General features: G+C 40.4%; 2 protein-coding genes across 2 annotated transcripts in view; both read left to right on the top strand.

Annotated features, from left to right (window-relative positions):
* The window catches only part of C1H1orf131 (chromosome 1 C1orf131 homolog), an 846,319-nt gene that overhangs the window by 734,123 nt on the left and 96,230 nt on the right, over window positions 1-15,966 (top strand). The gene's annotated exons all lie outside the window — the stretch shown is intronic.
* Window positions 121-6,285, top strand: EXOC8 (exocyst complex component 8). Its single transcript, XM_050769843.1, has one exon. The coding sequence runs from the start codon at window positions 121-123 to the stop codon at window positions 2,296-2,298; it is 2,178 nt and encodes a 725-aa protein (XP_050625800.1). The 3' UTR covers window positions 2,299-6,285.

The following is a 15,966-nucleotide window of genomic DNA, read 5'->3' as shown; positions in this document are numbered from 1 at the left end:
TCGTCTTGTTCCAATTCCTGCTTCCTCAGCCCAGGAGCTCAGCGGGTCTTGGGTGGGTGTAGACAGCCGCGGCGGCTGCGGCGCCGATAGTGACAGTGAGTGCGTGAGACTCGGACGGAAATGGCGATGGCGATGTCGGACAGTGGGGCGAGCCGCCTGCGTCGGCAGCTGGAGTCAGGGGGTTTTGAGGCGCGGCTGTACGTGAAGCAGCTCTCGCAGCAGTCGGATGGGGACCGGGACCTCCAGGAGCACCGGCAGCGCATCCAGGCGCTGGCGGAGGAGACGGCGCAGAACCTGAAGCGCAACGTCTACCAGAACTACCGGCAGTTCATAGAGACGGCCCGTGAGATCTCCTACCTGGAGAGCGAGATGTACCAGCTCAGCCACCTGCTAACGGAGCAGAAGAGCAGCCTGGAGAGCATCCCGCTTACGTTGCTGCCTGCCGCAGCTGCCGCCGGAGCCGCTGCCGCGTCTGGCGGGGAGGAGGGAGTCGGTGGGGCGGGGGGCCGAGACCACCTCCGAGGCCAGGCCGGTTTTTTCTCCACCCCCGGTGGCGCCTCCCGCGACGGCTCCGGTCCAGGCGAGGAAGGAAAGCAGCGCACTCTCACCACCCTGCTTGAGAAGGTGGAAGGCTGCAGGCATTTGCTGGAGACGCCGGGACAGTACCTGGTGTACAACGGGGACCTAGTGGAATACGATGCCGACCACATGGCCCAACTGCAGCGGGTGCACGGCTTTCTCATGAACGATTGTTTGTTGGTGGCTACCTGGCTGCCGCAGCGGCGGGGGATGTATCGCTACAACGCTCTCTATTCCCTAGATGGTTTGGCCGTAGTCAATGTCAAGGACAACCCGCCCATGAAGGACATGTTCAAGCTGCTTATGTTCCCCGAGAGCCGTATTTTCCAGGCCGAAAATGCTAAAATCAAACGAGAGTGGCTGGAAGTGCTGGAGGAGACCAAGAGAGCCCTCAGTGAGAAAAGGCGAAGGGAGCAGGAGGAGGCAGCGGCCCCTCGAGGGCCACCCCAAGTGACTTCCAAGGCCACTAACCCATTTGAGGATGACGAAGAAGAAGAGCCAGCTGTTCCTGAGGTAGAGGAAGAGAACGTGGACCTCTCCATGGAATGGATCCAGGAGTTACCTGAAGACCTGGATGTCTGCATTGCGCAGAGGGACTTTGAAGGGGCTGTTGACCTGCTAGATAAATTGAACCATTACCTGGAAGATAAGCCTAGCCCACCTCCTGTAAAAGAACTAAGGGCCAAAGTGGAGGAGCGAGTTCGACAGCTCACTGAGGTGCTGGTTTTCGAACTCTCCCCAGATCGTTCCCTGAGAGGTGGTCCCAAGGCTACTCGCAGAGCAGTTTCGCAACTGATCCGGCTGGGCCAGTGCACGAAGGCCTGTGAGCTATTTTTGAGAAACAGGGCAGCCGCTGTTCATACAGCAATTCGTCAGCTTCGCATTGAAGGCGCCACTTTACTCTATATTCATAAGCTGTGCCATGTCTTCTTTACCAGCCTTCTTGAGACTGCAAGAGAATTTGAGATTGATTTTGCAGGCACTGACAGCGGCTGCTACTCCGCCTTTGTGGTCTGGGCAAGATCAGCCATGGGCATGTTCGTGGATGCTTTCAGCAAGCAGGTGTTTGATAGTAAGGAGAGCCTCTCAACAGCAGCTGAGTGTGTAAAAGTGGCTAAGGAGCATTGCCAGCAACTGGGTGATATCGGACTGGACCTCACCTTCATCATCCATGCCCTTCTGGTGAAAGACATCCAAGGGGCCTTGCACAGTTACAAAGAAATCATCATTGAAGCCACTAAACATCGCAACTCTGAAGAGATGTGGAGAAGGATGAACTTGATGACGCCAGAAGCCCTGGGGAAGCTCAAAGAAGAGATGAAAAGTTGTGGGGTAAGTAACTTTGAGCAGTACACAGGGGATGACTGCTGGGTGAACCTAAGTTACACAGTGGTTGCTTTCACCAAACAGACCATGGGCTTCTTGGAAGAGGCTCTGAAGCTGTATTTCCCAGAGCTGCACATGGTACTTTTGGAGAGCCTGGTGGAAATCATTTTGGTTGCTGTTCAGCATGTGGATTATAGTCTTCGATGTGAGCAGGATCCAGAGAAGAAAGCTTTTATCAGACAGAATGCATCCTTTTTATATGAAACAGTCCTCCCTGTGGTGGAGAAAAGGTTTGAAGAAGGTGTGGGGAAACCTGCCAAGCAACTCCAAGATCTGAGGAATGCATCTAGACTTATTCGTGTGAATCCTGAAAGTACAACATCAGTGGTCTAATGCTTGGGTCTGTTTATATGTATGTATATATAGAGAGAGAGCGCTTATATATTATTTATATTTATATTAAGTTGTATTAGCATACTCTTTATAGTTTCAAACACAACTTGAAAATTAAAAGTGCCCTCTTAGAATACAAAAATCAAAAAGAGGAAAAGAAGTTAAATTAAGCCCAAATAACAAAAATACTGGAATTATTAAAACATATAGTATGCTAGCTATCCTTTTAAATTATGCTGATTCTCTTCTGAAATTATGGTCACACTATACACTATAGCATTTCAGTTTTATCCTTTGATAAAACACTTTTTGGTTTTTTTTTTTTTTTTTTGAGACAGGGTCTCACCCTGTTGCCCAGGCTGGAGTACAGTGGCAACGTCACAACTAACTGCAGCCTTGACCTCCCAGGCCCAGGCAATCCTCTCACCTCAGCCTCCCATGTAGCTGGAACCACAGGCTGGCACCACCATACCCAGCTAATTTTTGTATTTTTTGTAGAGATGGGGTTTTACCATGTTGCCCAGGCTAGTGTTTTCTTTCTTCTTTTTTTTTTCCGCACAGTATATATTATACAGCAGAGTAATAATATCTATAAACATAGAGTTTATGTTGTGAAAATTTTCCCAGTTCACTAAAGGTTTCCTAAAGGGTACAGTGCAGTATAAAACACCCTGCCTCATTTATTTCTCCTCAAAACGTTGGACTATTTGGGAAAAAGAAAAGCGTTGGGAAAATTGGTTTTAGGGTAAGTTTTAGTCAAAAGAGTTCTTTCTTGAAACTAGCTGGTGTGTGGATTCAGATACTCTGATCCTTACAGAATCCAAGAGGAAGCTTTCATAAAAACAATTCAGCAACTATTTCTAATATTATTTGAATGGCTAATTTTCAGTTGCTAATTAGCAGCTTTGTAATACTTGATTCAGGAGCGTTTACTTGGAAATCCTAAGGACTATAATAAAATTTTTCAACATATTTCTAAATTGCGTGAGTTTCCAACTGTAGCTTTTGCCTTTGTCACATTTTAAAAAATAATAATAGGCAGGACACATTGGGGACTCTGGCAGCAGTTGCCAGGTTTTAGCTGCCACTGCTTCAGTTTAAGATACAGCTGTCCCATCCTCCCCCATTCAGGGTAGGATATATAGTGGCCTAGATGTCATGCAAATGGAAAAAAAGTTTTAACTGAAATATTTATTTAGATTTCAGGGTCTAGATGGATGAGAAATTAGAAAAACATATGCAAATCTCAGTGTTCTCACTATGACCACTCTGAGCAGAGATTCGGTTTTGTTTCTTTTTGTACCAAAGTGAAAACAGGTGAGACAATGTGCCCAAAACAAAGGGAAGATGAGAACCTTCTGTGACTTCTAAAATGTTCCATGCTGCATTTTTCTTGTTTCATTTTTTTAAACATGAATATAATGCTTCAAATTGTTTAGTAAAACAAAATCAGAAATGTGAGCTTCCCAAGGTTTCTAAACTATCGCTTCTATTGTATGTTCTATAACATTCCTTATACTTTCAGAGAAACTATGCTTGCTGTGATCCATTTTGTCTCTAGCTTCTAGTTGTGATTCTTGTCCATAAGCACCAGATTTGATGCCCATGATTTCAAAAGGTCATTTCTTTTATCTAAATGAAAATGGTGGTACTAAGACTGTGAAAATTATGTGAAACCTAAAATAGTTGCCAAAATGGCTCAGGGTTGTAAAATTCATTGACTTAATTATTCATGTGCCAGATCAACCCCTTTATTTTCGCTTTAGCTATGCATATTTAAAATATTGGAAAGTATCAGATTTACAGATTTTCTTTTGACTACGTTTTTTCACATAACTTTAGGATTTTCGAAAGTTATAACCATAACTGGATATCTTAGCTGAGCAAAGGCAGTTATAATTTGTCTTTTTAAGATCACTGGAAATTGTTAAAATTTTGTGGTAATTATGATTATTCTGTGCCATTTACAGTTTCTAATACTATACTGTATGAAATATGTATAAATATATGATGCTGGGTCTGTGAAATGATACTTCTGAAATCAAAATTCCTCATAAGGCATGAAGTTGTAAAAACTTAAATGTGTATAGTTAGATATTTAAATGGTTGCTTCTTCATAGAATTGTCTGCTTTTTGAAACTGGAAGTACAGGATTTTCTTCAGGTAAAATCTGTGTGTTCCAATTACAGTTGTAGCTGAAGGAAATATGCTTTTGGTAAGTCAATTAGTGTGGTAAGTTGACAAAAGACCCCCAGTGTTGTACCCAGACAGAACAATTATGTTACATTCCTCTAAGTGGAGTGGGCTTTCTTCTCTAATTATTTTGTTTTATTAAACTCAAAGACAAGTTCTAAAAATTGAATGCAATGAGAGATTGTCCAGAAATATAACATATACTAAAATATACCACTTAAGCATTGATTGACTTTTCTTGTTTACTTCAAGAATATAAAACTTGTCACTTGAGCTTGGAATCATGGGCTTGACTGAATTAATTACTCTTGGGAAAAAAGGCACCTTGTGGCATTAAGTCTCGTTTTGATTAAAGCCTCATTTCACATAATTGCTAAAAACTCACTTTTGTTTAATATACTACCTATAGTTTAATTATCAGCACTTGTATTTTGTAACTTGATATCTTACCTAGGATTGGGAATTTGGGACATGACATGTACTATAAAAGTCAGTCTATGTACATATTGCTTATTGATGTGCTGTGATATGAGGGAATCTGAAATGTTTCATAAAAATAAAGCTTAAACATTGTCTTACACTGGATAAAAGTGATATTACAATATTATATCTATTGCTCTTCTTTAGTATTCAATATTTTTATATTCTTGTTACTGAAATATTCTTTGAAGACCTTAGTTTTTTGTTTTATTTATGTGGGGAGGATAGTTAGGAAGCAGTTTGCTAAATTAAGTAAGTATTCTGCTTACCATCAGAATTGTGAATAAATCAGATCTCAATTTTTTAAGATTTCCTTGAATGGAAAATTTCAGAGGTACAAAATGTGAATTTATTCTAAAAAAGTAGATTTTATACCATCTGCACATTTCTAAATAAATAAAATAAAATGTAGGCCACAAGACCTAGGAACTAAATGACAAGGCTCAGCATTTTTTTTTTTTTTTTTTTTTTTTTTTTTTTTTGAGACAGAGTCTTCCCATGTCGCCCAAGCTGGAGTGCAGTGGCGCGATCTCTGCTCACTATGTCGGCCTCCGGGGTTCAAGCCATTCTCCTGTCTCAGCCTCCTGAGTAGCTGAGATTACAGGTGCCCGTCACCATTCCCGGCTAATTTTTGTATTTTTAGTAGAAATGGGGTTTCACCATGTTGGCCAGGCTGGTCTCGAACTCCTGACCTCAGGTGACCCACCGGCCTCGGCCTCCCAAAGTGCTGAGATTACAGGCGTGAGCCACCATGCCTGGCCAGGCTCGCCCTTTTGAAAGTAATATGTATATACTGAGGAAATTATCTCATATTTAAAAGTATCGAATGCTATGCTTCATATTGACTGTAATGTGGGAGTGCAGAAGACAAAATAATTTTAAACATACTTTGTCCTCTTAAGATGCTTAGAAATTGGAAAAAGTCGACAAATGTAAGTGAGAGAAAAATGCACAGCTGTGTACAGTGGGAATACCAAGAAGGAAGAGAGCAGTGTACTTTTAAGGAGTTCAGAAAGTTCTCATGGAATTGTTGGCATTTGAGCTGGTCCTTGAAGAATGGACAGGATTAAATGTGCAAAGAAAAAGGAAGACAAGGACCTGAGCCCAAGGCACAGAAGTGGGAATGTGGGTGTCATATGAAGAGACCTTCCTGGATAGATTGCAGAGTTTGGAAAAGCGTAAATAAGCCACACTTGCCTACAAAGGAAACTTCAATCCATATGCAATGTGCAGAAGAGTTAAAGTAAAAAGTCAAAGTCCTCATACCACAACAATCCCACTCACCAGAGGTAACCACTAGTAAGAATTTCATACACATATTTTTCCAGAAATTGGATCATACTCTGCATACAGTTCTGCATCTTGATTTTAGTCACTTAGCAATTCGGTGTTTTTAAGACATCTCACATCAGTACCTCTAGCTGTACCTCACTGGGTTTTTCTTCTGCGATTGGGTAGTAGTCAATCACAGTGAATGAATATATCATAATTTTGCATTTTCCAATTACTTGGTTGGCTTCAAGTTTTGGTGATTACAAAAAAAAAAAAATTCTGAAAACCTATGCACATCCTCATAATTTGCTTATGTGAATATACCTATGGGATGTATTTTTAAAAATTACTCTGCCAAACTACATTTTAAATTTAAGCATTACCAGTTGCTCATCAGGAGCGTTAAATCATTTTAAGCTGTCTCCAACAGTATAGGAAAATACCTGTTTACATGAATGCTCATAAACCTGTATTCATTCATTGTTTAAGAGTAGTCTTGCTGGGCGCAGTGGCTGAAGTCTGTAATCCCAGCACTTTGGCAGGTTGAGGAGAGCAGATCGCTTAAGCCCAGGAGTTTGAGACCAGCCTGAGCAGCATAGGTAGACCCCCGTCTTTACAAAAAATAGAAAAATTAGCCGGGCATGGTGGCACACACCTGTAAGTCCCAGCTACTCGGGAGGCTGAGGCAGGAGGATTGCCTGAGGCCAGGAGGTTGAGGCTGTAGCGAGCCATGATAGCACCACTGCAGTCTAGCCTGGGGGACAGAGTGAGACCTTGTCTCAAAAAGAAGAGTCATCTTATTAGTAATAATATTCATTGTTACTAATCTTCTCTGTGAAAAAATAGCTTCTAGGTTGTTCTCATTTTTGTTTGTTGGTTAGTTTTTTGAGCCAGGGTGTGTCTGTGTTGCCCAGGCTGGAGTGCAATGGTGCTATCGTGGCTCACTGCAGCCTCAGCCTCCCTGGCCTGGCCCAAGGGATCCTCCTGCATGGCTAATTTTTAAATTTTTCTATAGAGACAGGACAGAGGTTGGGGGGTGGGGTGTTCACTTTGTTGCCGAGGTTGATCTTGAACTCCTGGGCTCAAGCAATCTTCCCACCTCGGCCTCCCAAAGTGCTAGCATTATAGGCATCAGCCACCATGCCCAGCTTCTAGTTTTGTATGTAATTATGAGTGAGGTTGAGCAACTTTTTCTGTTAAGCTTCCTGTTTATATATTTTGCCACTTTTCTCTTAGATTACCTGTGTATTGTGATTTTGTGGGAGTTTATTTTGGAAATTAACCCTTCATGTGTACTGCTGTAGTTTTTCTTAGTTTGTCATTTGTTTGTATAGCTATGTGTTTATTTTCATAGTATGGTAAATTTTAACCTGTTACAGAGCCAGATTTATGTGGGTTTTTTTCCTTATGACTTCTGTGTTTTGGGTTAGGCTTGGGAAGGCCTTATCCATGCTCAGATTCTAAAAATATGTTTTTCTTCTAGTAAATTGTTACATTTTAATATTTGAAGTTTGCTTCATCTCTTATTCATTTTAAAGTAAGTGGTGATGGCCAGGCACGGTGGCTTATGCCAGTAATCCCAGCACTTTGGGAGGTGGAGGCAGGCAGATCACCTAAGGCCAGGCTGGCCAACATGGTGAAACCCCATCTCTACAAAAGTACAGAAATTAGCCAGGCATGATGGCGGGTGCCCTATTCCCAGCTACTTGGGAGGTTGAGGCGGAGGTTGCAATGAGCCGAGATCGTGCCATTGCACACCAGCCTGAGCGAGAGAGCGAGACTCCCTCTCAAAAAAAAAAAAAAAAAAATGTAAGTGATGATGTCAGAATGCAATTTTCCCACAAACAATTAGCAAATTTTCACAACAATTTTGAATTGTCCTTTTTACCCACTGATTTGAAATGCCACTAATACTTCTATTTCTGTTCAGTAACAAGCTATTTCGGTTAACTATAGTTTTGAAATTTAATAACTGGTAGGGCTGGTCTCATTCTTCTGTCTCAAGTTTTTCCCAAATACACTCGTCCCTTTGGTCTGTGGGGAACTGGTTGTAGGACCTCCCTCATATACTGAAATCCACAGATGCTCACGTCCCTGGTATAAAATGGTATATTATTCGCACATAACCTATGCACATCCTCCTGTATGTTTTAAATCATCTCTAGATTACTTAGATGAGACTATCGAATACTATGTAAATGCTATGTAAATAGTTACACTGTATTGTTTAGGGAATAATGACATTTTTAAAAGTCTGTACATGTTCAGTACAGACACAGTTTTTTTTTAAAGTATTTTTTATTCCTGCTTTGTTGAATCCGTGGATGCAGAACCCGTGGATATGAAGGGCTGACTATATTCTCACATATTTATTATTCAAGTTGTATTTTGAATGATTTTATGATAATCTTTTACCGAAGGGCCAACTGTATTCTCATGTTTATTATTCAAGTTGTATGACAATTTCCTATCGGCCCCCAAAGAATTGACATTTGGATTGAAATCATATTGAGTCTCTAGATTAATTTAGGGAGAATTGACATCTTTATAATTTTGAATCTTCCTATCCATGTATATGCAAGTGTTTTGTATTTCAGTGGCATTTTCAAATTTTCTTCAGGTAGGTCTCTTTCTTGGTGTTTATTCCAAAGCATGTCATCTGTTAACGCTTTTGTGAATGGAACGTTTACCTCCATTATGTTTTCTGATTGTACATAGAAAATCCTGATTTTAATTACAAATATTGTAACCAGTGCCTTATCTAATCATTTTATCAATTTTAATAGTTTTCTGGTTGTTCCTTTGGCGTTTTCAAGTATACAATTATATCAATTGCAAATAAAGATCATTTTACCTCTTTTCACTTTTCATACATCTTATATAGTTCTCTTAGTAGTCTATGTTAAGATAAACATCCAAAGCTATGTTATATAATTTTTTTTGCTCAGTATTCATGGGAACATTTTTCCTATTTTGCCTTGAAACATGATGCTGGCTTTTGATCATCATGTAAAGGAAAAAGTCTACTGTTCCAGCTAACTGAGATTTGTGGGTTTGATCTTTTTAGTTCAGGAATGCATATTGAGTTGTCAAGTGACTCTCAGCGCTTATTGAGCAAATCATTATTTTTCTCTTCCATCATATTAATGTGGTGTTTAAAACAGTTATAACACTGAATCACATTTACACTCTATGAGTTAGTTTTATTTGGTTGTAATATATTATTAATATATTGCCCGATTACAGTGAATATTTCATTAGGATTTTTGCATTGATATTCATTATCAATATTGGTCTGTGGTTGTGTGTACACTACCTTTGTCAGGCTTTTATCATTCACAAAAAGACTTGTTTTAAAGGTATGTGGAGCATAATAATAATGCTGAAATGGTAGGACACATTCCCATTTATTTTGATTCCTAAACAATGAGAATGAAAATACACAGCGTGGTACAGGTGACTTGTATCATTTCAAATCATAATTAGCCACTCTAAGCTTAGGGACAGTGTAAGTTCTTCCCAAAAAGAGATAAACAGAAACTCTATTGAATCTCATCCCCATTTCAGACTATATCAGAGCTTGTATGGGATGTGGAAGACGTTTTTATACATCATGTGTATTCTGTATTTATTGAGAAATGTGTTATACACACACAGATTGCATTTTTTGTATTCCCATCAGCTTCCCTAGAGCAGTGTTGGGCATAGCACAGACAATTGATAATTGCTAATTAATACCATTAGATATATTGCTTTAATAACTAATGACAGTTCTCATTTATTGGTGCTTAGCTTGCACCACTTTACATACATTATCTCATTTAATCCTCACACTAACCATGGAAAATAGGTGTTGCTATGCCATTTAAAGATAAGGAAAGAGGCCGGGCATGGTGGCTTACGCCTGTAATCCCGGCACTCACGGAGGCCAAGGCAGGCAGATCACTTGAGGTTAGGAGTTCAACCCCATCTCTACTAAAAATACAAAAATTAGCCGGGTGAGGTGGTCAGTGCCTGTAATCCCAGCTACTCAGGAGGCTGAGGCATGAGAATCACTCGAACCCAGGAGACGAGGTTGCAGTGAGACAAGATCTCGCCACTGCACTCCAGCCTGGGCGACAGAGTGAGACTCTTAAATAAATAAATATAAAGATAAGGAAAGAGACTCAGAGGGATTGCTCTTTGGCCAGGTGTCTTGCTGCTGAGTGGCAGAGCCAGTATTCAAGACCACGACCCTGTTCATCTCCAAAGCCCATGTTCTTTTCACTCCATCTTTAACTAAACAATTATGTATAAGCACCGTGTTTCATATCAGTGCTTCTAAGTAAATATTCTGAAGACAACATTTTCTTGATGTTCTCAATGAGTAAGAATCAGAATCTTTGTCATGAAAAACTATGACAAAGAATCTGTGAGCCTTCACTGCAGGGATCATTTATCAATGATAATGAGGCTCCTGGCAATGTGGTGCGTCTTTATCAGATTTTATTTAATCTTCATGTCAGCCCCACCAAGGAGTTGATGTTTTGTGAATGTAAATAAATTGCAAGCAATCCGGCTTGCAGAGGGTCCCCTAAACAAGTACTAAGCAACATCTGAACTCAGCCTTCCTCTAAGGCTAGTATCGTTAGGCACCGAATTATATTATTGGATTTTAGTATTATAATGTTGACACCTCACTAGTATAGACTGATCTTTATTTCAAAGGCATATCAATCCACAATTTTAGGTACCCTGTTAAAAGTACAGGTACTGTATTACCATATTTTAGAGAGTATTATTTGTGGTTTTCCTTTTTTAAAAAAGTAGCAAATTGAAGTTTATGAGAGAATTAAAACCAAATTATTTCCATTAATACCAGTCAGTACATCATTGAATTCTGTGCAATTGGGAATACTACATAGATTCTCAAACATGCAGAAACTTCACTGGGCATTAAGATAGGTATAACTTAGCTCCTGCAATAGGTGGGTGAAATTCCTAAAAACTGAGTGTGAGTGACATTGACACAGGAAAGCCGCAGGAAAAGAGCATGTTTTTTCCTCATGTTGTATTCGATCAGTTGACCTAGTAAGTTGACTTAGTTTCAAATCTATTAGTTTACCTTGCTAAACACATTAAACAAAGTCATACAAGCCAAGCCAGTCTTGGCAAGTCTCTTAAAGTTATCTGCGTACATATTCTCATTGCTGGTGGGAATTTTGTAATCCAAAATTTTGTAATTTTGAATTCTGTAAACTGGGACACCTCTTGTGGATGGCAATTGGTAATATTCATTCAAGTTACAAAATGTACAAAACTGTAGAAGTTATTTGACCCAGCAGTCCACTTCTGGGAATTTATCCTGCAAATACATTTGTGAGCTTCATAAATGAAATGTGTTCATTAAACAAATGTATATGATTTATGAACAGATGTTTTATTGCAACATTTTTTCTTCTTTTTAATTAAATAAATTGTTTTAATTGGGAAGTCTCCTGAGCCAAAGTAGGCTCACAGACTTTGTGCAGCACTTTTTGTCATAGCAAAAGATGGGAAATTACCCAAAGGTGTATCCATAGGAGATTTATTTAATAAACTTTGGTGCATGCATACAATGTAATACTATGCAGCTTAAAAATGAATGTGCCCTGTATGCACTGATGTGGCAAGATCTCTAAAATATATTGTTAAATGGCAAGCAAGGTGTGCAGCAATGGTATAGTATGCTACTTTAGGAGTAGAAAAGGAGAAAATAAGATTGTAAGTAATATTTGCTTATATTTACATACAAATTCTGAACAAGTATCAGCAGGTAAAGCTGAGTAGATGGGGAGAGGGATAGAAAAATATGAATTTTCATTTAGAAAACGCTTGAATATATCACCTTTTAAAAACATGAAATAAATACACGTGGTGTCTTAAAAATAAGATTTACTCTTTCCATTTTGTAATATGTCTTTCTGGCACTTTTTTTCTATATGTATGTGTTAATTCAGAGAATACATATTTTTAAAGATGTTTTATTTTTTTAAATTTCAACATACACAAAGGAACAGAATAATATAATAAATCCCTATATACTCATTAGCGAGCTTCAACAATTATCAGTATTCTGTCATTGTTGTTTCAGCTATACCTAACAACCCTCCACCCCATCCCCACTGGGTTACTTTTTGCAATTTGTTGGAACATAAATTTACACACATTGAAATGAACAAATCTTAGCTCTCCAATTTTGAAAAAGGGATCTCTTCCATGTAAAAACACCCCGTCACTATATAGGACATTTTCATCTCTCCAAATAGTGATGGTGTTACCGCTCTTCTGTATGTCTGTTCTATTTATTATATAAAACCCTTTTTCCCCTGGCTTCTCTTTTGGAAAAAAGAAATCACATTTTCATTCATAATTGTGAGCTGTAACACTTAGGCAGAGACCCTGAGCTATATCAAAGGAAATGTTAGCCACATTTCTGCAATTCTAGAGTTCCAGCCCTTGCTACAGCGGGGTTAAGCTGTGAAGGGTACTATGGGAATTTGGGTGTGGTGGTGACTCTGTTCTTTCTTCAGAGGCTCCTAACTTGCGTCATGAGATGAAACCTTTAAGACTGCACTGTCAATACGGAAGCCATGTGAGATTTTAAAATTTTAAGTTAATTATCAATTAAATGAAAAGCTTAAATGCAGCTCCTCAGTTACACTAGTCCCATGTCAAGTGCCCAGTAGCTACCTGTGGCTAGTGAGTACCATACTGTACAGCACAGATTTAGAACATTTCACTGGATGGCTTATCTAGGGGATGGGAAGCAAGATGGGCCTTCAAGGAGGAGGAAAGTGAAGTGTGCAAGGTGCAGAACTGTAATCATGAAAAATGTTAAATGTTTTACCTTTGCCTCAAGTGTACCGTTTCGCCACTGTCATTTTCTCTCCTTTTAAAGGAATCATTTCTCTCACGTCATGGTTTACTTTCTTTTTACCCACAGTTTCATTCACTTTTTTAGTTCCAGTCTTTCATTCTCTTATTCTCTTTCTCTTGCTCTTTCTTTTTTCATTTAATATGATTTATTGATTAGCAGGAGAATTTCGCTTCCAATTATGGAAGGCATTTCTGACCAACCCTTCTCTGAGAACAATTAGAACTACTTTACACGTTATATATGCAAAGAATATGTCTGAAGGCTGCAGTAGAGTTAAAAATATATATATCTGGTCTTAGTTCCTGGTTTCTGGCATAGAACTTCAACGAACCTTGGCATTTCCTGAATGATGAGATGTTTTTGTTATGCTAATACGGTGACTCCTATTTGGGTCCTTAGATATCTTCAGGATTAGGGCTGGTCACCAGAAAATTGACCATATGAACATGGAACTGGAATGTTAATTTCCTGCCCCGCTTCCCTCCACCACCCCAGAAGAGGTGGAGAAACTGGAGGTTGAATTCAATCACTTGCCTAATGATTTAATCAAGCATGCCTATGTAATGAAACCTCAACAAGAACTGTACATCGAGGATTGGGTTGCTTCCTGGTTGATGAACATATTGATGTACTGGGAGGATGGCACACCTGGACTCCAGACTCCACAGGGACAGTCTCCTGTTTCCCCAACTCCCCTCCAGATCTTACCCTATGCATGCTCCATTTGGCTGTTCCTGAGTTGTATCTTTTACAATAAAAGCTGTAGCTATAAATATAGCACTTTCCTGTGTTCTGTGAGTCATTCTAGGAAATTATCAGACCTTGGAGAGGGAGTGTCATGGGAAGCCCCAAATTTATACCTTGGTGGGTAAAACTGTGCGTGGCTTTGGGACACCCGAGGACTTGTGACCTGCATCTGAAGTAGGGGCAGTCTTGTGGGGTCTTGTTCCCCATGGCAAATCCATATGGGTCTGCAGCAACCGCAATTCTTGCCTCCTCAGACAAAAAGAAGTTGACTAAGGGACATAAGGCAGGAGGAGAGACTGAGGCCAGTTTTAGAGCAGGAGTGAAAGCTTATTAAAATGCTTTAGAGCAGGAATGAAAGGAAGTAAAGTACGCTTGGAAGACGGCCAAGCATGCGACTTGAGAGATCAAGAGCACGGTTTGACCTTTTGCCTTGGGGTTTTACCCATTGGCATGCTTCCCGGGGCTTGCGTCCCTTCTCGCCTGATTCTTCCCTTGGAGTGGGCTGCCCGCATGCGCAGTGGCCTCTAGCGCTGGGGAGGTGAGCATGCGCAGTGTGTTCACTGGGGCTGTTGACACGCTCACTTGAGACATTCTTCCCTTACCAGTGGGATGCCCCTAGAAGGTCATACACCAGTTAAACTCTGCCATTTTGCCTTTTCGGGTGCACGCTTGAGCCAACTTACCTTACCCCTGAGATCTTATCGGAAAACTCCTGATCACCAGTTTCAGCTGTTTGTGTCTAGTGGGAGACACCCGTTCCTGGGGCCAACTGCAGCCAACTGCAACCAATTATTATTTTAGCGAGACAGTTAACCGCGTGACCATCACCTGATGGTCGCCAAACATTCCTGGTCCAGGGTCTCTCTCCTGCTCAGCTCATGCCTAACTATCTACTATAACAGTCTGTGTTAACTGTGTAGTTAATGTCAGAATTGAATTGGATTGTAGGACACCCAGTTGATGTCAGCGAATTGGTAATGGCACTGTGAAAGGAAAATAAAATCTCAGCACCCCAGTTCACTCTGCCAAAAGGAAAAAAAAAATTAAGCTGAAATCTGAGTCATGCAAGAAGCTGCCTTTCCTTTTGTTCCTAAGCAGATAGCTAACAGCTAAAAGGTTAAATATCTCCACAGGTAGAGCACTTTACTTATGTAAAGTGCTGATTTATGGATCGCAAATGAATACTGCCCTACCTGCTCCTTTTCTCTTGCAACACATAAACTCAGTAAAGTGACCATATCCTCCCTTGTTCCCCTCCAGCCCACTTTTCCTCTAATCATCTTTGGAGAAAGGTATAAACCACAGACTGTTTCTGTGGTTCCATGTTGCTTTCTTCTGGGCATGTCCTTACCTTTGGCAAAATAAAGTTCTAAATCGACGGAGACCTGTCTCAAATACTTTTTTAGTGTATGTGCTCATTAAGGCATTGTAGAGAGCTAAGAAGAGAGTAAAAAATTATGGGATCAAAATCCAGAAGAAAGAAACCCAGTGAGATGAGCCCAGCCTCAGATGGTGTTTATTTCCTAGGGCCACCTGCCAACTTCACAATGCTACTGGTGGAGGATCTTGACTCCAAGTTGTCCAGGGTCTCGGTGTTTCAAACAAAGAATTGGACAAAATGCACAGTAAAGCAAGGAAAGAAAGAAGCAACAAAAGCACAGATTTATTGAAAATAAAAGTACACTCCACAGGGTGAGAGCTGCCCAAGCAGCAGCTCAAGGGCCTGGGTTACAGAATCTTCTGGGGTCCAAATACCCCCCAGAGGTTTCCCATTGGCCATTTGGTAGGCACCCCCTGCAAATGAAGTAGTGGCTCACAATCAGTCTGATTGGCTGCAGAAAGCAATCAATCAGAGGCTGAAGTGAAGTTACAAAGGTTACACTATGCAAAAGTCTGATTGGCTACAGAAAGCAATCAATCAGAGGTACTTTAATTTTCCATCTGCCAGGCAGGAAGGTGAGGGTAGAGGCTTGCAAAGGGAGTAGCCTCTGGTCCTTTTGTTACTCAGGCACAGATGGTTGGGGTTTTCCTTTCAATTCAGTTCTAGGAAGTCAGCATGAATTGGCCTTAGTTTCTCT

Source organism: Macaca thibetana, chromosome 1, assembly GCF_024542745.1.
Source record: "Macaca thibetana thibetana isolate TM-01 chromosome 1, ASM2454274v1, whole genome shotgun sequence".
Lineage (NCBI taxonomy): Eukaryota > Metazoa > Chordata > Mammalia > Primates > Cercopithecidae > Macaca > Macaca thibetana.
Note: the sequence above shows the minus strand (reverse complement) of the source record. Positions and strands in the feature narration are given on the sequence as shown.

Coding starts and splice junctions, on each gene's coding strand:
- EXOC8 (XM_050769843.1), top strand. CDS start 121: ATGGCGATGGCGATGTCGGACAGTGGGGCGAGCCGCCTGCGTCGGCAG.